The following is a 23,820-nucleotide window of genomic DNA, read 5'->3' as shown; positions in this document are numbered from 1 at the left end:
AATCTAAATGTTAGATAAGAATAAGAAAACTGAGCACTCGACAGTACTTTTTTTTTTTTTTTCCAGGAAACTCAGTCTGCAGTAGGCTCAGTACAAAGCGGACAAAGAAGCATAATCCTTAGAAGTGAAGGAATAGCACTTACTCACAGGGAAGGAAGAATCAATACAGTGCTCCAGGCTAATGGCTTCCCACACACTGGCAGTCCCCTGCTTTAATTGAAGGAAGAGTGTCAGCCCAGCTTGAGCCCAGCCATGCCAGGCAGGGGCTCGGGGTCATTCCTGCAGCAGGCTGAGGCCGGCTCTGGGGGCACAAAGCCCCAGCGAACCAAGGCAGGTAGGAGCCAGGGCAATTTGTCTCTGCAAACTCTGGCGTCCGCGAGCACTCCCTCTCCCAGAGCTTGCATGCTTGGTGCTGGTGTGGCATCCATGGCCTGCGTGGTGCCATGCCAGGCAGACATGCAGATAGTGGGGCTGCTGTGACTTTGCCCACAAGTGTGTCTTTGCACGTGCGCAGTGTCAGTGTGACTGTGCTCCTTCCCTAAACGCTCAGAAGGGACGTATGACCGGGTGGTGCAGCTGTCACCCTCACAGGGTCACCGGGGATGGCACTTGGGTGCTTGGAAGAGCTAGAGGACAGGCTGCTTCGTAGAGCCCGTGTCTAGTCCAAGTCCTGCTGTACACAGCTTGCTCAGCATCGTGTCTGGTAAGCACTGGAGTACCTCTGACTATTTAATGACTGGCTTTTCTAACACAAACTGGGGAGTTATTTGTGAGAAGCTGCCCCTGCTGCTGCACAATACAGATGAGAGGGCAGTGGAGCAAGCCCCAAGCAATAACTTCTTAACAGCCTAACCTGACCCATACCTGTATTAGACGCTGCACCTCACGCAGCCAGTCGCACAGGCTCCATGCTGCAGGACAAGAGAAGCCAATTCACCAGCAAACTCAAAGAGGCGAGCGCTGGGCGACATGCTGCTGGCAGTGCCCATCATACCCACAGGCCCCACTGCTTTCCACTGCGCTGCCTGGACAAGACCTGGCACACCTGGCCACGCAGGACCTGCCACCGGCTTTCTCCCTGCGTGAGGCTCAGCCTCAGGGCCCTGACCGTGCCCACGCCGTTACCTTCAGGAGATCAGATCACAACAGAAGCAGGAGCAGAGGTGGACGGAGCAATTACAGAAGATACTGCCTTTGTCATGGGTATTGCTACCATGCCGAGGAGATCCCTCATTTCCATTTTGTATATGAGGCCTTATACCAGCTACAAGGCAAATAAACCCCTGCAGCAATCACCTGCATGAATGCAAAAATGCAGTCCTCAGGTCTCCTATCCTGTCCAACACATACATCTATGTGACAAGCTGCGCTCATGCAGCGCAAATCGAATCTACGCACATTTGCCAGGGCACACAGACTCCAAATCTTGGGTTGGCTTCTCCTACCGACCTCGTAAGACACTGGATAAATACCTGTCAGAGTGCAGCTTGTCTTTGGGAAGCCCAGGAAAAGCTGCCACAGGTCTCGTTTTTGGCAAGCTCCCCAGTGCCACATTTTCTTAAGAGAAATCCATACTTATGGATTAAGCAGAAGTTTTGTAACTATGCAAAGCTCAGCAGGAACTGAAAAGACTGCGTAACTGCATTTTGGATTTTTGTTGCTGTCTTTCTTGATGTTAAATGCAAGCCCTAACACATAAAAATACCCATAGCTGCTTTAAATGGACTGTTTTCTTACAATTGTTGAGGAAAAAAAAAAAAAAAAAATTTTAAATGGTAAAACAGCCTCGGCAGAATAAAAGGCATTCAGAAAATGTGGTGGTTATGCTGACATATGTATACCTGCCCCCACAAGCAGTCAGAGTACAAAGGAAATGAAAATAGTTTTCATTTGTTATAAGGAAGAGAAGTCCGGTCCTACACATCAGTTTTCATGTGGAATTTGATAGGGCTACAAATATAAATTTTAATCAAAGTTAAATCCCAAAATGTGGCAAAGCTCCTAAGACAGTTTTTAGTTCAATTTCTCTTTATCGCTCTCTCCAAGCATTCATTATTTTCTGAGAAGGGATAGTGCAGGAGTTATGCACACAGAAAAAAATCTAGTGGGAACATTTTAAAAGTATGTGAAGACCTAAATATGTATGAAGAACCTGAACTGCGATAAAGTAGCAAGAAATGTAAACACCAGGCATAAAAATGCATGCATCACACATCCATTCTCAAGTCTAGTGTCATAACTCCATCTTTATTAAACAGGTGCTGCATCTTGTAGCTCCACAGGAAAGACTCCCAAGCCAGAAACATGAGTACTTGAGTACTGTGGGAATATTAGCCTAGAATTGCAAAATAAAATTAAATAAAATTAAATTAAATTGAAAAATAGCTCTGTTAGGCACAGATTACTGCAGTCACCTCATAAACATTTGACTGAGGTATGCAGTTATGATGACTCAGTATCAATTTTATTTGTGGACGATGCACTCAGAGAAGTAATGCACCCATATGTCCCACTGACCTATGACAGCATATACCCTGTTGCCACATTCCTGCCTGTGCATGAGCAATGTCCAAGGAAAAAAGACAGGATTACACCCAGCAAGTTTTCCTTTCCTCAGTATTAAGCAGTTGTGAAGATGCCACAGTCTTCAGAAAATCTGGGGACAGGTTCCATCCTCTTTTTAACATTCAACGAATTTTCAAGCTGTATTCGTAGAATCAATGCCTTTAGAGATTAAGGTCAAGATTTATCCCCAAAGTATTCAAAAAATCAGGTGGACATAAATGAACACTCGAACTACCCATTTAGTTATCAAATGTGGAGTGCCCATCAACTATTACTTGGATTTTCCTGGGCTCGGCACTGAAACACAAGCATCATTTCAATAATTCATTGCGGGCATTTTTCATTGCTATGACTTCCATAATTTCTTTACAATGGGACCAGAAGAACAGACTGCAGTGTGACTTCCAATGTAAGGCAGGTCACAGGATTGCTCTGGAGGGGCATTCCCTGAAAGCCACCTTGTAGCAACGAGATTACATCATTCAGAAAAAATATTCCATTTGATGGCAATAAAGAATCCATCATCACATCTTGATAAAAGATGCCTGCAATTTTTGCTTTAATACTGAGTTTGTCTGACATCAGCGACACTTCTGTTCCTTCCCCCCTCACACTCTTAAACATTCACTTTTAGAAACTGATTATAGAGTCTTATGTTCAAAAATCTCTTCAGAAGTAGTAGAGCTAATCAGGTACTACTGTGAAGGGTTTAGACAATGAGGTTTTACTGATATTAAACAGTCAAAGTCCCAATGTTTAGAATTTTCAATTTAACTCTAAGCTTTCCAATTTTAACTCTTCAAAGAGATTTGAATTCTTCCCTACCTTCCAAACTCTTTTATAGTCAGTGCTTAAATTCTCACTCTTGCTCAGAGCTAGAATATGTAGTTGATTTAGTGAAATATGCGGGTCCCTTTAAAAAGTCAAGTAAAACAACTAATCCTACGACGAGTCTTTCAGCTGTTTCCCTCTGCTGGTTCACTGCTATCCATCCCTCTTCCAATCTCACTATTTGCACTGACCTGATGCTTCTCTGGAACTATCCAGTATAGCTCCAAGTTGTTTCTCCTGAGCAGTAACAAAATGGGAATGGGCACAGGGCTGCTTGCTTTGTTTCATGAAGACACTTCCGAGAACCTATCCCAAGTTGGCCTTTGCAACAGAAGACTGCTTTGCAACAAGATAAAAGCCTGACACGCTCAACAGACAACAGTGTCATCTCATCTGAGCAGACTCAAATAGAGGTAGAGTAACTTAAGTGCCTACTCCCTTTACACAAAGACTGGGGGGTGTGGAGTGAATAATAGGACAGGGGTGTATAAAATCAGAGACAACACCAAGAAGAGTAGACAAGGATCGATTATATACAGTGTGGTATGAAAATATATGAAAGCAACGGCAACGAATGACAGTGGGAGGAGTCACATAAAAAAAGACAAGTTCATTGTTCTTCACCTGAATGCAGTAAACATGAAAAAAAAAAAAGAAAGATGTTCTGAATGCAAAAACAGACAGAACTGGTAACCTGCTCAGGAAATCTCCTCAGTTAAAAATAGTTGGAAGCTGCAAAGCTATTTGCAGGAATTGTCACAAACAAAAGCATTGTTCTTATTGCTTCCTTAGTTATCCCTAGGCAACCCTAAATAATTATATAGGTCAAATCTGGAACTGCTGCCTCAGTACCAAGGAAACATTTTCAGTGAAGGTGATAGAGGAAGTGCCAGAGGAGGGAAAAACATCAGAAGAAAATATAATAAAGGCTCAAAGATCCAAGCCTTAAACATCTGAGCAGGCTGTTCACATATTACAGACAAATATTTACTCTCATTACACCCTTCACTTGCATATAGGGAGAGGCAGGACTAACAAAGCCATTAGTTTGTGGTACTACGTAGATTTGACGTAGCTTTGTAACCTCCTCAGGTTTGAATGAAACAACTGAAACTGGCGTGTTAATTTGGTACAACAGGGAAGGCCACTTGGTGCACATGGGAAATTAAGAAGTCCACTGTCTCCAGCTGCTGCTGTAATGAACAGCTTACTGGGGGGCGTCACCATCTCTGAGCGGCTGGTAGGCTGCAAAATACTCTACAACAATGCTGTCAGCAGAACAATAGCAATTCATTTTCTTTAACACTCTGCCCTGAACGTATGCACGGTCCCAGGAAGGTAACAAACAGAAGAGTGAGGCAGAAGTAACGTGTTAGCAGCTGTATTCTGGTCTTGTTGTTATCTGATTGTAAATGCAAGCACTGTGCCAGCACTGCATGAGACAGTCTTGAAGATCAGGGGGAGCTTCATTTAAAACACATTATGAATATATTACAAACCGTATCCTGTCAGAGGCTAAAAAAGACCTGCTTGCATCTGAAGTGGAAAGGATTGTTCAGTCTTCCACAAAAATACCCCCATTTCTTTGCAACTTCGATTTGTAAGAACTGATCCAAGACCCACGGGAATAGGTAGAAATATGGATTTCAACACATTTCGAATCAGACTGTCATCACGGAGTTACAATTATGAGGCTCCCAGCCACGAAGCTGCTGCTATTATTAGCTCTGCAAGCTTCCCTCCTTTCCACCTCTATAGCATGCACAAATACTGCAAGATTTGGCAGGTTGTCCTCAGCATTAACAGCAAGTAGCATCGCAGCATTTTCCTCTGGTGCTTAATAATTCTCTTTCATGGATACAGAAACATTCACAGAGCCTGGAAGTGCCAGATATCATAAACAATTAAAAGCTTAAAATTACTTCATACGGTGCTCACAGAAAAAGGACTTAAGTGTGAGGAAAACAATTATGAAGAAGGCATTTATTACTACGCAGCCCATCTAGCATCTGCCAAGAACTGATGAAAATATCTTCAGGCTGATGTTAGTCCAATGAAAATTGGATCCAATCTTTTTCCTTTTTTTTTTTTTTTAGAAGAAACTATGAGAAAAAATGCTAGAGACAGGCTTGGCAAAAATGCTTTTGACACTGACGTTGAAGAAACTAAAGCTGCATGCGATCAACATAGTGTGCGATGGTGAAAAATCCTTATAGCAGTACGTTAGTAGGTCACAGGGAAAATGGTGGAGGAACAAGACTTTGTCTTTTACAATTACAAATTCTGTCCTTAGAAAGGAGCGAATTAACCTCACATAATATAGGATTGAAAGGGCAGGCTCATAAAGCTTCCTACCAAAATCTGCAATGGATTTCACTGCCATTACCTAGATGATTCCTGGGTTAAGCACTAGTCTCAGTTGCACCTCTAGGACATAAAGGGAATTTGTGTGAGAAGGTATATGAGTACACGGGTCACATTTATGACAGGTGAGAGAACAGATTCCGCTACGCACTTCAAGCTTCAAGGCACAAGCCACAAAATACAGATACCTGTTCAAAGGCTGGTGCAAATTACCCCGTTTGTGTGTTGTTCAGCTTTGACCCCGGGTTTCAGCAGACGATTTGTACGTGGGACTTAGGGTCATGCAAAAACTCACATCTGCAATAACGTGGCAGGTGTCAGGAGGTCCTCCCCAGGTTTACTGGCTGCAACAGAAGAATTTGGGTTCTGCTTCTGAAGAGGAACAGGTTCCTCACCAGTTAATGTCATACTCCTCCCAGGGCACTCCCAAACATGCCTACCTCTGAAAACTCAGAGCAAAGCAAGGCTTGGAAGGTCCTGGTGGTGGGGCTGTAAAGGAGTGCTGTTATCAGAGTGCTGGGACCAGGAACCCTCCGCTGTCCCTGGGGCACATGCAGCCCAGGAGCTGTGGGTGGGCACGGCCCCTTCCCACCTCCAGGAGGACGTTGTTCTGTGGGGACTCAGCCCTGCCCTTCAGGCAGAGCGGTACCTGCTTACTCGTCAAAAATCAGACTTCTGGGCACAGCTAGATCATTAGTATGCGAGTGTTTGGAAGGAACACTAATTCATAATTTAACAAGCACTCATGCTATACAGATGAATAGAGGTAACAAGGTTTTTAGTCTATACAGTACGACATCTGGGCTAACTGCTACTGTCATGAGCACCAGCAGCTTCAACTGCACTGAAGCTCTTCTCTGTGACAGCACATTTTGTAGCCTAGTTACAAATTCTAGAAATACTGATTTGAATATTAGCATTTAATCATGTCACTATTATTTATTTAAAAGTTCTGCACAACTCAAGGCTCTACTCCTTTATGTCAAACTCCTCATTCTAATTCATGTTTACAGGCTATGCTAGTGTTGAGAGAAAAGGAAAAAGATTTTACAAAAGTACTACTGAAGACAAGGCAGAATTATATGTCCAGAGCAATCAGTGGAAATAGCAGATTAAAACTGGTTATAACCTTATCTACAAGCCTACACTAACAAGTTTTGAGCCTTCAAGAGATGCCTTTTCCCCAAAGTAGGATCTAAAGCATTGTCAATAGTAAACGTAGAGAACCACACAATGAAAATGAAAAGACACACCTCTGGCATTGGTCAATAGTTTGGATATCCAAAAATTCACAATTACAGCACATTTAGCAACCTTGTTCACTAATTTATGGAAAAAAAATAAAAGAATAATACAGAAATCCACCAAAATATATACTGCTACAGATCTACTAGATCTTCATTATTTGTGAGAGGAAAAGTACCTGTTACAAGCAAATACTGAACATGTGGGCAAGGGCTTTGGGGAACTTAGGCTAGATCGGAGTGGAGAATGTTACACCGATTGAGGACTAATATGTCTGCCAACGTTCGAAGTGCTCTGCAGAAACTTCTTGTTTGTAAATGAGGAAAAAATAATGTTCATGCTTTCTGCCTAACAACTGTCAGTAGTTTCCAGCAGCAACATTTAGAAATTACTGTTTTCATGGTTGTTTTTTTTTAATTTATTTTTATATTTTTATTTTTTGCCTTTTTAGTACATGTGGTACTGGTGCACACACACCAGACACACAAACAGCTCAGGGAGACTCATTTCTTCTTCTAGACCAAGACACTACCCTCATTCTTGGGCAGACAAGTCTGCCTCAAGAATTGCTTTAAGGAGAGCCCAAGGCACAGCAGGAACTTACCTCTCTGTCACCTAAATTACAACTATACAAAATGTCACATAATCCAACATCTAAAGAGTACAGCGTGCCTTCTCAAGAGTCAGAGGCTGTTTCCCCAAACCTCCTGTGGCTTGCTGCGATTTGTCAAGTGCTTTCTGAAAAAAATCGGGCAACGTGTGTGAGTCAAGGATTTGGGATTTTTCTCCCTCTAACACAGAGACAACTCCACTTGAGATCTGAAATGGATGCAGAGGTTGTAGAGTTGAGGAAAGCAATTATGTGTTCAGATAATGGTTAAATTTTGCAGTTTGTTTTCAGTATTACGTTTTAGACACCAGCTTCCCAATAAGATAATTTTCTCTTAGCCAGTGTCTGTCTTTCATGCATTTTTTTTTCCTGCTTTCATTTGTCTGCATTCTGTCATTAGACTTAAAGTGATTGACAGGTATTTTACTTTCCAAGAGGGTATCAAATGTGTTTTCAGATGTATTCAAATCAATCAGGCAACATCAGTCCCAAGAGCTTACGAGTCATTCAGCTACTTTTGAATGCCCACTCATAAACTGATCCACACAAACACAATGCTCAAAGTCCCTGATGTACAAGGCTTGTGCAGCTCTTGAAATTATAAACTGAGAATTACATTAAGCTCAGCTGAAAGTTCGTTGCATAAATTGCCTCAGCCAGAATACTGAAGATAAACAAACTAACCTGCAGCTCTGCTTAATAAGAGAACTAATCCTTCTCCACACTAGCTAGCCCAGCGTGGCAGCACAGCCGTGCACATCCAAGAGCTCAGTCCCACTCAGCCGGTCTGTCCCCTCCCTATTAAAGAGCACTGTTTGGATAATGTTATGCAAGAAGGAAGCAAACTGTTAATAACTGAATGAGAATCAGCAATAAAAAGTACATTGCTCGCTATTTCCCAAAGCAGCTGTCAAAGCTCTTCAGCCCTAACTAACAGCCAGGAGCTTAAAACCTTGAAAGAAAGAAAACAGTTGACTGTGGCAAGTTGTCTCAGATCTCATTACCAGGAGCTTCTCTTCGCTAGCAGATCCTGGGAACAGGTCTCTGACAGTCTGCTGCCGTCCGGTCCATCTGGTGAGAAGTGACGGCCCTATCTTCCTTGTCAACTGTCAAACCTGCTACCTGTCTCCCATTCAGTAAATGCACAGATGAGCTAATTAAAATCGCCAAGAACTGACAGATCCCTCCAAATAACTTCACGGAGAATCCTTTAGAGCTGTACTTGGTTTTGTTTCATGTATTTTTATTCTGTAAGAGCAGACGCTTAGGTCCCGTGGCAAATACAGACTCAAATACTGATAGAGGTAGATGCTTCCTATCATATCAGTGTGCTTCATTCACACATCTCTGAATGTTTTACAGCAATTCCTCAATCCTTCAAATATGACAACTCCATTACTTTTATTATTTATACAGTAGCAATGCTTAAGGTTGTTATTATTCTTTCAGTTTATACACACACAGATCAAAATGCCATTATTCAATGTGACAAAATGGTCCTTTTCATGGGGAGACATCACAGACCCAACACGTATTACAAAATATCTGATGTCAGCCACACAAGAATTTATGAGCACCTCGAAATGCTAATTGTGCTAGATGTCCCTTTCTGTTACGGCTGGTAAAGGTTCACCCTTAAAAGTTACAGGGAAGAGATCCTGAATATAATTTGTCAAAAGACTCAGGTTTTTAAATACAACTAGCTTGAATATTTTGGAGTTTCTCCTGAAGAAAACAGTTGCTCTAGAAGAGGTAAACACGATAACACAAGCATATTGTTTCCCGGCAAGCAGACTGAAACAGTCATTTTAAAAATATTTCTCATCAAGTGAGTTCAAAAAATGACAAAATAAAATCCAAATATTGCAAACCTCTACAGGAACAGTAGCAACTGCAAACTCAAGAATCCCTGGCACCATCAAATGAAAGCCTAAAATCCGCATTTGGCCCACCCTTCACTTATATCACACCTCTCCTTCTTGCATACGGATATAAGCAGATAATATGTATTCAGAATAGTTTATTCATCCCCAAATGCCATTTCAGTCATCATAAATTCAGACTGTGCTTGCAACTACTTTTGTTAAAAGATTCTGTTCAGAAAAATTATGCCTGTATCAGACTCTTGGACTACACAGTCGTGGTGTCATCTCCCATTTTCTGTATAGTTGAGAGCACTCACAGACAGCAGAGAGAGCAAATTCACTTTTCCCCTCTGCCAAAAGGATCTGAACACTCTTTCCTTTCAGGAGCGTGCTCCAGTCACCACGTTAGGGCTGCTCAGCCAGCACAAAAACTATTCAGCTTCAGAGGCACCCAGAAATGCAAGGAGGGAAGTTCTCCCTGCCTTCCTCCCCTCCCCGAGCTCTGCACTGTGACAAGAAGTGCCCATTCACTGCAGCAAGGCACAGGCAGCAATGGCTGAGGTAAGTGACTCTGGGAAAGCTGCTCTTGGTCTCCCTTGCCATTTCACTTTGGATGCACAACAGAGCACTCTGTCTTCAGGGCTGCAGAGCCAGTCTCTGTCCTTCGCACCAAATAATTTTCCAAATGAGTGAAATGAGTCTAAAAGCAAGGGCTGTAGGAAATCCTCCTGCCTTTAAAAGCAGGGATTTGAACTAAGGTCCCCCAGCTTTCCTGTCAGCGTCACATCGCGGGTAGTAATGGGCATGGATGTGGCACTCTCATTCTCTGCTGCTGGAGCTGCTCTACTTTCAGGGACAACCAAGTAGGCCGAGGGCAGGAGGGAGCAGGAGATGGCAGAAATGGTGCTCCTGCCTGGAGGTACAGGCCCTCACCAGAGAGGTGGGGTCCCCACACTCTGGTTTCTGCTCTAGCAAACGCCTCCACCATTGCTTCAGAATGGAAAGTCTCTGCTGGAGAGGCTCCAACACCTAATCCCAGAAACCCCCAATAAGAATTTTACCTTCCTCCTCATCTTCTCAAATCAACAAAAAATGAACGTCCTGAGCCTGAAAGTTTCATCTAATAACCTCTTCTCTCTTCTTTTAAACTCTAACCTCTCATTTCCCCAAACTAAAATGTCTCGTTTCATCCTACAGGCAATATTTCGTTTAAGCTTTCACCTCTCCCCACAGTTTTCCACTTTACCGAGGCAATGCAAAACATTTAGTTTTTGTTCGAGGGGCAGATTTGAAGAGTTCAGCTGTATCTTAAGTGAGGTAGAGTACAGACTCTGCCTTGACATGGTTACGTGCTTCTGAGTGATCAATAAAATATTGATCATTTAACTATCATGCTTTGCCATCTCTGCCTCTTTAATGTCACATTGGGCTAAACTTAAACACCTGCGGTGACATCTCCTTGCTTTCTCCTAAGGGACACTGCAACACAGTTTTCTCCTTGTTCCACAGTTCTGAGATGAGGGAAGAAAGAGATGTGACACAGATCTTGCCCTTGCTGTAGCTTTATATTGATCAAGCTGTCTCTCTTCCACTGGTAAAACTGGGCTGCAATTAACTTCCAAGCCTCACTGAAACGTAGTGTATTTTGAGTTTCAGAGTTGTACCAGTATCCAGGAGAGGCCACCACCAAAGCCATATCCCAGGTAAGGAGGGAAGTGAAGCCTTGTAATCTCATCTTCACACCTCCGCTTACACTGTGCCACAGGCTTTTTAGTTGTCCACGTGCATTTATGGTTCATATTTACATAGAAGTTTATTATCTTTAAAACATGAAGGTATTTTCAAGGAGGCTGTCATACTATGTTTTATACTACTCATTTTCTGGTCTTATTTCACACAAACTGATTCTTACCCCACGTGCAGGAATATAAGACACCACCATCCTGGCCAGAAGTAAAGGCTGTAAGCTGCAGGCTCTACTCTCACTTTCCCCCAAACTGGAAGAACTGCAGACACAGAGAACTTGGAGAAGCTTCTGGAAGCCCAGTGGGTTTCATGCTGCTTTAGCAGGTGCAGTGACCTTCTGCTTTGGTGCCGTCACGTTGTGTTGCTGTGCTCAGGGAGAGGAGATAAAGGTTTGCCACACACCTTGTGCAACTTGGGGTACACAACCAGGGCCTTATGTCCTTGAGACAGAGTTGGGAACAGTTCCCACTGTAAAGTGTAACCTATAAGTGGACGCTTCAATAGGTGCTGTAAACATCTTCTGTTATAACAATTACTGTACTTGACTAGTGTACAAATTTGTTTAACTGTTCAGAATTAAGCAAACAAAACCAAAATTCACTTTCTTCCTGCCTCCATGAGAGCTCTCCTCTCCTTTCTGCTCTTTCTTACGCCTTTGTAAGACATCCAGCCTGCTAGAGTTACTGGTCCCAAAACTCACTTAAAAATGTTCAGGTGAGAAGATGGATGATCTTACCACAGGCGTAAGCTGAGACATGAAATATATACAGCCAGAAAAGGAAACTATTTCCTTAGCAACTGACGGGTGCAGCAGGCACTTCAGCAGTTAAGTGCATATAGAAATAATACCAGATTGCTTAAGGAGAGTGTTTCAAGATACTGGGAATTGTCACTTAATGGAGTACTTTAATTAGCAACAAAAAAGACAGTATCATCCAAACTCATGTTAGAATGGATCTAAATTCAAGCAATGGCAACAGTAGGTATAGCCCAGTTTACTGGTCTGAACCTGAATAAGCAGCAGCCAGACCAATCTGGGCGTGCATATTCAGCAATGACACAGCTGAAGAATTTAACAGAGAGCCTAGGGAAAATCAAAGTGCTTGCACTAACAGCAAACAACACCGAAGAACCTCTTCGTGGTGTTGTTTTCAACTAAACCCAGAAACACAGAGCGAGTTGTCATTTTACAACTAGCACCAGAGACAGAAAGCAGGATTTTGGCAACAGTTTCAGCGTTCCACATAAAGGGAAAGTGCCCGTAGTTTTTTGCACAATGACGTCCTCATCAAATGGACTGCTTTTAGGACCACGTTCCGTACTGCATAATAACCCTGTTTCTCATGGGCCCTCGCCCATCAATTAGGATTTGTCACCTAACTTCTGCACGCCCTTTAGAAAATCCCTGACTCCTGCATGAGCAGCCACACCAAAATCACAGCTCCGAGCAGGTGGACGTGAGCCATCACGGGGGGGGCTGGAAAGGACTACCAGATTTTAGAGGACTCACAAGCTTGGCAAGGATGCATCTGCTCCCCCACCACCGCGGTCCTCTCAAATGCCCCTGGGACCTCCCACCACGTGTCTCCATCGCCAATCTGCCCATGGCATAGATTTAGATCAGGTTGCAAATTAAAGTCCTTAAAAAGACTTCATCTGGCTCCACGCTACTGATGGCACAGGGGCTTCGCTGCAGAGGTTTTGGCACTGGCTTCATACAAAGAAGCTACAGCGCTTCTGGATTTTGAGCAGGTTTTCAAAATGCCAGAGGAGCAAACACTTTCTCTCAACAAGAAATAACATAACCCTCACGACTCCTGGTGTGGGCACTCCACATCAATCCCTGCTGAAGCCTGGGCGAGTCTGTGCAGAGCAGGTTTACATTCTTCCTAATTTATTAATTCTCCAACACTTCGAGCTCCTAATCTATGCTAAATCTAGAGAAACTCACTTCTAAAGGTTGTGGCTTCCTACCCCTCCGTTCCCAATTTTTATCTCCTACTGGACTTTCTAGCAAACATTTGACTACAAAGGCACAGAACGGGCAAAGAGATCGGCATTTGTTACGCAGCGCACGGGCAAATTGCTTCATATTCAGATGGAAACCATTTGGCTCCGAGGCACTGCTGCTCAGTAAATCAGCAATGATTTCCATTATTCGCATTGTGCTGCGGAGGCATCCAGCCCAAATCGCCCGTTTGGCTGAAGTAGATGGAAGCACCAGGCAACTGCCAGGATCCAGCTTTTGCTCTTCAGTGACAGAAGGCTCTGGAAAATGATGTCAAAGAGCGCATGGCACTGCCGGCAGAGATCGTTTAATCCCCCTGAACTCCAAAAACCGCTCACTTGTAACTTGGATCTGATGTCAGCCCCAGGACAAGAGTCCCCAGGCAGGACGCCAGTACTGGAGCATCTCTCGACGTGCCTGACGCCTTCTCTGCATGGAAGAGCTGTGCACCAGCTCAGTGGGTGGTAAATGAGCGGCCCCACTGCGTGCCTTGCCTGGGTGGCTGTGCCTGTGCTCAGAGCAGAGCCCTCGGGACCGCCAGCTCATGGCATGGTGGCTCACGGGGCAGGGGGTTGTCCTCGCCATCAGGCAGTGTCGGGGCAAGGTGGCACTCTTGGGTGTCTCATTGCTTCCAAAAAGTGGGTGAGAACAGCAGATGAACTGCCTTTTCTCTCTGCTAGCCGGGTCTTGCACCAGAAGAGGCGAAGAGTTACCATACAAGGGGGGCTCATTGCCCTCCCTTCTCTTTGCTCCCCAAAGCTCAGCAGCAGAACGGGACAAAGGGCAGGGGACAAAACACTCTCCTCACCACGCACAGCTGGACCCACGAAGCCCTTCTTTCGTGGACAGACAGTGAGAGATGCTGGATATCGCCAATATCTCCTGAATCCATTGTTCTCTAACACAGTGCCAAATGCTAAACTTTTTAAAGGAGTTTTCTTAAAAAAAAAAATAAATGTGTATTTGACCTCTCAACTTTCAGAAGGCCCTTGGGAAGATGTGTCAGAAATGTGCTGCGCAGGCTGAACACGGGTGCTGGGAGGAATGGGAGACATGTCACGAAGACCTGCTGCTTGGGTGGGAGTGACGGGCAGAGCGGTGCGAGGCCTGACTGCAGCTGTGCAGCGCCTGACTGCAGACCCTGGCAGGACGTGAGCTCAGCTGCACGAAGGCATCCGCTTGCAGACAGACACAGTAACCTCAACAGCAGCTCCAAGGAATAAGGTAGGTGTCACTTGGGATGCTGGACTGCACAGAAACACCCTTTAAAGACGCACTGCCCAGGAGACTTCTCAACTGTCTGTCCAAATCAATCTTCTCCCCCACAACAATTTTTCTTACCAAGTTAGGAAAAGGCCACCTCAGCTTCTGTTAGATGTTTCTCTGAACAGGAAAATTTGTCAAATCCAACATTTTAAACAGATTTTGCCTTTTACACTAATAGTATTCCTTTTACTTAGCACTTGCCATTTCACATGTGACTTCTTAGGAAATAAAACATCTGGTTTATTAATAGAGAGGATTATTTCTACAACATTAATTTTGGTTAAAACAGCTAAAATTCAAATTACTGCTCTTCAGAAACATCATCCTTGGAACACTGCAAGTTGAAAAGCCGTTATTTAGTGTCATACGTGGTTTTCAGTATTTACGTGTAGTACAGCTAAGTATTATCACCTGTTCTGCAAACCAGCTGCACTCAGCACATGCTGGAACTGAGTTTGCTGAAAATATGAGTTACAGAAGTATCATTTGACTTTTCTTTGCCTTTTTTTTTTTTTTACTTTTACATCACCTGCATTCAACCTTCCAGCTTTGTCTAGGTGCAGAGGTGGTTAAAAGAAGATCCTTCTTACTTCGGTATTAGAGCTTCTCACTGGGAAGAGCCTCAGGTTGGCCAGGGAGTGGTGTAGAGCTGGCCATGAGCAGCTGGTTGCCTGCTGCTGCTACAGCATGCAGACCCAGAAGGGTTTAGCAGAGGCACAGGGTGCTGCAGTGATAGCTGAGCCAAGTTACTTCACAGGAGATATTTTAACTCATCAGCACACAAAGCTCATCTTTGCCCAGCTCGAGGGAGCAGGATTCCTGAGGGGGAAAGCAGGAACTTTTTTTACCTTAATAGCTATTTGGCACATTATGTTGCATTTCATCATTTCATTATCTTCTTGAATCCATCATTCGCTGGACACATCTCGCACATCAGAGCTTTGAAGAAGCAGTCATTGGGCAGATAAGATGACTTGGCTGAGTATAAGAATACCTTAACCCATATACTGGGGGCAGGGAGAAGCATGGCCCTGCTCTGCACCACGTCGTAACACTGGGTTAGGCCAAGCCTTCACTCTCCAAAAACACTTGGCCCATGTACACGAATGTATTTGTTATTTAAGCCACATCTTGTCAAATGATCCCCGGCACTGGTGCTAAAGCAGTGAGTCACTCAATTGCCTGAGCATTTCCAAGGCATTTACATGCCTGAGTACAACAATGCTGCTCTCCGAGAGGCTTCCTCGCATTCAAAAACTGTTCAAGGACAAAGCTACCGACAGCAAAGCAAAGCGGTGACGAGGAAGCACGCAGTTCTTTGCTAAGGCACTCCAAAACTTGTTGTTGCTGTTGGCTTTGTCACTGTTCCTGGTTTTCACGCTCTCAGAGACAGACCTACCCTGTTACTGCTGCGTCCAGAACTTTAACTGTGTTTACAACCCCAGTGGGCACCAGGGCAAGGAAAGAGCACGTCTCCTCTCCTGCCAGCTCCATGCAGCAATTCGGCAACCAGTCACACAGCACAGATGTGACCTGGCTGCTCCGCAGCATCCAGCTCAGCCCTGACGAGCTGGGAGTCCTATGGCAAGGCTGCTCTGCCTCCCTGCTGGTTACCTCAGGAGACACAAACCAGCCTCCTGGACTGCATGAAAACAGCTTGGTGACTGGGGTGACACCTGCCAAACAAGTGAAATCAAAACTCGGAACAGAGCACGTTACCCTTCCAGTACGCACAGCCCATTAACTCTCCTAGCCACAGGCCAGCACGACGATGCCATATCTGTTTTATAGACAGAACAGAAGACGGGAGAAAATAAATGATTTGTTAAAGGCCACCAGAGAAATCTCTTGCAGGGCAGAGAAGTGGACTAAGATCTCCCAAGTCTTAGATTAATACTACACAAAGGTCCTTCTTTCTCTTGTTGGCCTGGGGCTGGCTGATCGAAAGCTTTCTGTGCAGTGAGTAGTACCAGCCACTGCAGAGGTCCTGCAGGACCTAAATGCTGCAGAGTGCTGCATAATGGCAGTAGGCTGATGTAGGAGTATGACGATCCAGCTATGCCTTGCTGGATTTGTAGACAGCCACACACCCAGAAGCGGAACTTGGAAGGTTTCTGGCTAACCAACGCGGCTCCAAACACAGCAACGATTCGCAGACCAAACACCCGAAGGGAACGCTGACTGGCCTGTGTCCTCACTTTAACTGCAGAAACAAACTGAGAGAAATGTGTGAGCATGATACACTGCATTGAGATGTGTTCTGCATGTAAGGGAACCGGGACTAGGGCAGCTCAGACTCCCCGTGGCTGACGGCAGCTGCTTGGCTATTTTTGTTGCTTGCTAATCTGACCTGACCAAAGGCACTGGAGTCAGGAGCCAGGACTGAGCCCAGCTTGCTGCTGGGAAGGTCAAGCACTCCTGGGCAGTGGAAGATGCACTGGGAAAACTCATCATCTCTGATGAGGCCATTGCTCTAATTAGGTCTTCTAAAATCAGATATTTCTAACAGGAGACTTGAAGGCCTGAACAGGAGAGTGACGGATCTACTCTCTTTACTTTGTCAAAGCTGAGGCAGGGCCTGAAGTTGGATGTGCATCTTCCCTCTTCCTGCAATTCTCTGCCAGACTGAGGCTAAACTTTGTGTCTAACCGCAGCTGACGACACCCTCTTAACACCGGCAGCGTTAAGCAACAAGTGGATGCCACCACGGCCTCTACACGCTGCCGGACACAGCTTTAGAGCAGCATGATTTTGTTGGAAACATTTCCAGTTTGTGTTAGGATTACAAAGCCAAACAAGTAGAACAGAGGAAAGTTCAAAGTGTCTTACAGATAACAAACTTGGTTTAATAACATACAGGAAGTATGTGCCATAAGCAAAAGGCTCAAAAAAAACAAATCCTGTTCTCAGATGAAGAAACAGGCATCACCCACACGGCTTCATTTCCTGGTCACTTTCTATCAATTCTGTAAATACCCAGCTATCGAAATGTCTGCTGCATCTGTCTGTCATATATAGGAAATGGATCAAGAATCAACACCAAAATAACAGTGGGAAGGAAAAAAGGAAAAAAAATGATTCAAATAAAGTAAGTGTCAGATTGTGTTTTTTACAGGTGGCTTGGTATTAACACTAAACACCACACTTAAACCCCTCTACAGGACATTTACAGTATATCTTGTTTAACTTTTTAGTTTTTTTGTTTGTTTGTTTGTTTTTTTCTTAAGATGGGACGAAAAAGCCCTAGCTATAACCTTTAGGTCACATTTCCAGCAGCTGCTGTCCTCCTGGCGCAAACCTCACGGAAGGCTCCGGGACACAAAGTAATTGGAGTTCCCACTGGTGTGATGGCATTGTGGAGGAAGACAGCAGGCGTATGGGAAGTCATTCATTTTAACTGGAAAAGGAATATTGAAACTCTTTCCAAGGAAATATGTAGAATTTATAGATCTAAGAATCGATAGCTGAAAGACAAAAATTTCATGAAAAGATGGATAAATTGATGACCACTGATAACATCTTCAGTGATGCAAGACAAAGACGAAGCAATAGGAAAAATAAAACCTTGGACTCAGGGTACTACCTCCCTGAATCATGTCCCTCTGCAGTGACAAAAACATCATTCCTCTCCTCCTCTGTGACAATAAAATAATTTCATGTTTTGCAGCTTAGCGGATAGCAAGATCATGTGCTTCTAAAGGACAAAATACTGACCACTGGCACAAGTGGGTTACCTGACCAAATGGATCTGTCAGCTGCTATATGACCAATCCTATCAAGACCAGTAGAGTATTTGGTGTCAATTATAATGATAAACTAAAATATACTGCAAGTAGCACAATTAGCTATTGTTTTCTTGTGCAACAAGGTCCAAGTACATAACCATTTTTGTCCTACATCTGCCTTCTACTTGACTGTGTATTTTGTTAACTACAGAAGTAAGGAATTAATTGAAGAAAGAAAAAAGCAACATTACATCTTCATAGTCTAAATGTAGGGTGTAAGTACCAACTCCAGAAATTTTTCTTTTCCCAAGAGGAAAAAAAAAAGGAAAAATCTCCGGTTCCATAAGAGATACCATATTCTTTCTTATTTTAGAAGATCATAAATGAACTTTAAAATGAACAGGTCCTGAAGCTATTTTGCGTAGCAGGTCTCCCAGTAAAAATAAGTATGATTTGATCTGAAGTTTATAACCAACAGTCAACTTCACTTATTTTTTGTTGACTACCTATCTAGGCTGCGGCACAAGCTTTAGTGTATCTGCCTGAAACAGATATACAAACAGTATCTGCCCACTTCAATACTACCTTTTGCCTGTGAATCTCAAGTAGGTTCAACTTCGTAACAGGTTCTGAGGCAAGGAAAATATTATTGCTTTTGCTGCCTGCATCAAGAGTGAAAATAGAGCATATTCAGCCTAGTCTTTACACTAGATGCTGGCAGGTGAGAGAAAAGCAATCCCAGTTTTCCCGGTAATGTAGGATGTTCATTGCAAGAACAAATATTCCAAAGGTCATATATGCTTGCAAAATAGTTACGTACAGCGCATTTAATTATCAGTGCTGTAAATATATGATTTTGACTTGTGTAATGCAACAGTAATATCCTAGGTGGTCCCACTTCTGGTTCAGTGTGATCAGTTGCTTTCAGGCAAGAAGGATATCATAGCGGTAAAACCGTGATTCTACCTGCTACCACTGTAATGTAAATCGGGGTCAGTTTATCCTATGGCATTAATGCCATTACCTACTAGACTTATATACAGAAAAAGAAAAATCACTTTAGGTAAATGCAAATCGATCTCACTCCTACAATGTTGTGCAGGTCCCATCAATTTGCATTACTGTAAAGAAACTCATATTGTCAGACAGTCCCAGGCCAAGCTTCTCAGGTAGAAAATACTGCACACATAAAGCCTGTAATTTGCATATCTTTCCATCGCCAGATGATGATACTTCAGCTTCTGAGTGCTGGGGGATTTCAGCAACTCCAAAATCAAACCCAGATGGATTTAAAAGCCTAAGCAGAGCTTAAACAGCTGGATACTCAATGGAGCTGAACGCCCCCAATCTCCGTGCAGCTCAGTGGCTACGCAGAGCGCTTGGCACCGGCATTCAGCTCAGGTACCTCTCCTCAACCTCTGAGAGCAGCCCCCAGATACAGAAAACCCTCCCTCACAGACTAAAGCACTCACTCTCAGAAACTAGCTGCACCGACACAAGGCTTGTGCGGGGCCGGAGTGTTAAGAAATCCCAGGCTCTGGTTGCCTCTGACAACTCCCCTTTCATGCCACGGTCATTACTCATGCAGCCGCAAGTGCTGCCCTCTAACCCAGGGCTCCTGCTTTATGAGCGGTGCTGAGTTCATCACTTGCTCTCCTCTTCCACAGCATTTTGCACGACCCAGTCTCTCAACCACAGGCATACGCAGCATCCAAACCCTGCACAGCCCAAAGAGTAATTTCCTTGTGGGCTTTTTCATTGCAGTAGCTTTTTCTTTTCCGAAGATTAACGCATTCTTCTCAATGCCCTGTGACATTCCAATGCATTTACCTGCAGAAGAAAGATTGTTTGAGTGCTCCTAGTACAGACTTGTGTTTAATAATCAAGCCAGACTGGTTCTTTAATATTAATGCATGTAGTTCATCCTTTAACTTAAAACAAGGATCAAAACGTGTTATGACGTCTGTGCATACAGAAGCACACAAGCATTCAAGCTTGAAACAGTCTGTAAAGAGCTGTACGAATCTGGTGGTGCCTGAAGGATGACTTTGTCAGGAGCATAGAAAGTTACACATTTTTGAATAGTCAGAAAAGGAGGGAAATGTCATAAGCCCCAGTGCAAGCACATCTCTCAGAACTGCTGGAAACTCAGTAGGATTTTGGAAGTGTTTAAAGCCTATTGTAATTCAACACTTATACATACATGTCACCCCATACTCCTTTACATATATATATATATATATATTTGTGTGTGTTAATTAAGGGGAACTCATCAAACTATTTTTTTGATCTATTTTTCTGTAAGATGGCTGTCAGCCATTTTTTTCTAGGCAGCTCTTTAAGGAAGTGATAGATAAGAGGAAGAAACAGTAGTCTGAAGTAAAGGATTTCCTGAGATGAAAAGTCTGTTTTCAAGAAATAATAATTAAAAGAAAAAATCCAGAAGAAACAACAAAGCACATGCATTGAATTGTTTTTGTTATGAAAACCAGTGCTGTGAAAATAAAAACAAAAACAAACAAAGACCTCTCTGAAGATCTTTGTATGCTAGGGCAGTAGAAATTTTCCTTGAGTCTAAGGAAAATTCAAACAGAGACTAGCTATGACTCAAGAAAATATATCTCCTAAAATGGCTGGTTTATCATCTTGATACATTTACATTGAAGAATTCCAAAGAAACTGTGCAACAGAACAGTACCATAAGAGGCATGAGTCAGCAGTAAATTAGGGCAGGATCCACCTTTCCTTTGATTCAAAAGAGCTGGAAGAACTCCTGAAATGTAGAAGCTTTCAGAAGCAAGCAACTCGAGGAACATTATGCTTTTTTCAATCTACTCAATGGGGAGTAATAGGACAGAATTAATGGTGCTCTGCAAAAGCCTTGCAGTCATAGTGAGATTATTGGTGCCATGTTTTTCTCATACAGCATATGCGTATGGATATCTGTATATCATATTTATATGCTATGTTATATTTACACAGTAAGCCAGGATTTCGTGCAATCACAACAAGAAACAGCTTCCTACACTGAGAAAATGTGCCATTTTCATTCCGTGTCAATACGCTGGACATCAAGCAGAGATCGGTCTGCAGTGCCCACACTGTGCAAAGCCACCCTCACCCTGCAAAGAAGGAATTGTCAACTTTCCGACAGATACCTGCTGTAACTCTGCACAATGGGGATGACATACTTCAGCTAGTGGGGATTTCAATAAAAACAGACAAGAAGAAGCTCTGAGCTCCACTGAAGAGCCACTTCTACTGCTGACAACCATACAAAGAAAGAATATCTAGACAGATAATTTTTGATAAAGTTATCCCATACCTTTTTAATTATTTTGTACAAAAAAAATTACAAAATTTTGTACAAAAAGCTTACTCTTTTTTGATTCAATCGCCCTTTACAATGAAAATCTTAGAGATCATTTTGCCTTGGCTTCACTCCTTTAATTTTGCAGAAAAGGATAATGATGCCGAAGAAGTGCCTTACAAGCCTAGGTCCATCAATGTCTCCTCTGGTGACAGTGCTGTGGGCAGAAGCTGTAGGCTGCCTTCCTGCATGGCTCTTTGCAGACAATCACATAAGAAAACCGTTCTGGACACAAAGTCTATGAAAGACACAATACTGGTACATGTGGTACAAGGTCTGGGATTTTGTCATGACACAGACAGGGCAATGGGTCTTTGAATTTCACTATGGGCCATTCCTGCCCTTAAAATAGCCAAATTTAGGAGCACACACATGTCCACAGAATCACAGAATCACAGAATTGAAGGGGTTGGAAGGGACCTCAAAAGATCATCGAGTCCAATGAAGTTACTCGAACTGCCTGAAGTTTCAGAGTAAAAATAAATCCATACAAAAATCCAGCAAATTAAAAAAATATCTGTTTAATTTTGGAAGACATTCAACTCTTACCTCACTTCAGAGCTCAGCCTCATCATATTTCTCTTACCAAATTCTCTAAAGAAGATTTACAGTATCTTTGTAATTACAAGAATAAAGGTTACAAACCATCTTTAAAGCTTTAGCTGAAGTAAATTCCATAACATGCTGAAATTGGGAGGCCAAGTGCTGAAAATGGCTGTAGTTGGAGCCATACAGGAGCCCTGAGGACACCTGAGCCACAGCACTTACAGGAGTAAGTGTTGAAGAGCTACAAACTTTTGTAGTGCAAGCTTTCGAAGGGCCTTGTGACAAATTAAAGGAAAGATTAAAATTTTCAAGAATCTAAGAGCATTGTACGGAGATGTTCTGAAGTCGCCTACATGCAGTCATTATTCTGCCTTCATTCACTGCCCCACGTTACTTCCTTACTGTGCTACAATACTAAAACCACTGAGAGAGTGCAGCCATTTCACACTCATGTTTTGCTCAGCTTGAATCTTTAATATCCCTATTTTACCCTCCTAGATAAGTAAAAAAGCCCTACTGAATAGCAGCGCCCAAATGAGCAATACCACTGCCTGATTTATCTTTGCTTCCTTCACCTTAGGTATGCTTTAAAGCCTCAGTCTACCTTGGGGTCTGCAGTGCAAATCCTCTACAAACTTAATGTGTTAAGGTTAAATGCAAGCAGCCCAAGTCTGTATTTTCCAGAGAGGTAACTCTAGGACATGAGGAGCATTCAGGAGCCTACCTAACACATTACCATTTTATCCTTCCTTTAAAATCCTATCAAGGTCAAGAGGAAGGCAAGTACCCGCATACACTTGCCGTTCAGGGTGTCTAGTTCCTGTTCCCTACCTAGAAAGGAGCTCTTCTGGGTTGGGCTGCTCCGAAGTGTAGACATGGATGTTCAAAATTTGGCTTTTAGTTGGCTATCAGTAATCTCTGTGTATTGCTCTGTGTGTCCTTCACAATGAAGAACAGGCAAATTTCCAGACCACGTGTTTTTCACATTTATGTTGGAAGATGCAATGAAGAAATTAGGTTAACCTGAAGCAGGAGTAAGCAGCAATTATGTGGCACATTGTAAAGCCATCAGATACCAAAAAGAGTAATTACTAAACAGGTGGTAAATATTTTAATACATTAATGACAAGGATAAACAGTAGAATTTGTACTTGTATGAAGTACCCCACATGAGAATTACTGGGGGGGGGGGGGGGGGGATGAGGTTAAAACCACATATGTGCAAACTAGATTTGAAATCAAAATAGAGCATTCAAGAAAGGTATGTGGATTTATGACATGCTTGTGGGTTCAGACCAAAAGACCATATTAAAACAGTTTTTTAGTTTTTCTATGCCATAGATAAAATCTTATTCCACTACTGTTCTGGTGACTCATAGGAATACAATGCCAATTTTCTTCAACTCGAGATTCTTGCATTAGAGCAAGTAAAAGATATGGCTCAAGTTCAATAAACTGGGAAATACAGGCCTTGATGCTCATCCTTATGGGACAAGCAGAATGGATATAACTAAGCTGGTTTTATAGCACTGCACTTGATCAATCACAGCTGAAATGGAAAGCTGTTGTTCAAAATGTACGAGAAGTTTTTTGCATTATTTGCTCTCAGTTCACGCTTAAGACACAAGAAGTGCCATTGAAAAAACAAACAAACAAACAAAAGAAAATGGCTAGAAGAG

At 43.1% G+C, this 23,820-nt stretch overlaps 1 protein-coding gene across 4 annotated transcripts in view; it reads right to left on the bottom strand.

Annotated features, from left to right (window-relative positions):
* The window catches only part of KCNH1 (potassium voltage-gated channel subfamily H member 1), a 199,470-nt gene that overhangs the window by 8,435 nt on the left and 167,215 nt on the right, over positions 1 to 23,820 (bottom strand). The window contains exon 11 of one of the 4 annotated variants that reach the window (XM_080586333.1): positions 19,987 to 20,055. The exons of the other annotated variants lie outside the window; for them this stretch is intronic. Coding sequence (XP_080442459.1) covers positions 20,011 to 20,055 — 45 coding nt within the window. The 3' untranslated portion in view covers positions 19,987 to 20,010. Of the gene's footprint in view, positions 1 to 19,986; positions 20,056 to 23,820 lie in introns of those variants that run through there. 4 annotated transcript variants of the gene reach the window in all.

This window comes from Anser brachyrhynchus (assembly GCF_964034855.1).
Source record: "Anser brachyrhynchus genome assembly, chromosome: 3".
Lineage (NCBI taxonomy): Eukaryota > Metazoa > Chordata > Aves > Anseriformes > Anatidae > Anser > Anser brachyrhynchus.
The sequence above is the reverse complement of the archived record's forward strand: the minus strand, read 5'-3'. Positions and strand labels throughout refer to the sequence as shown.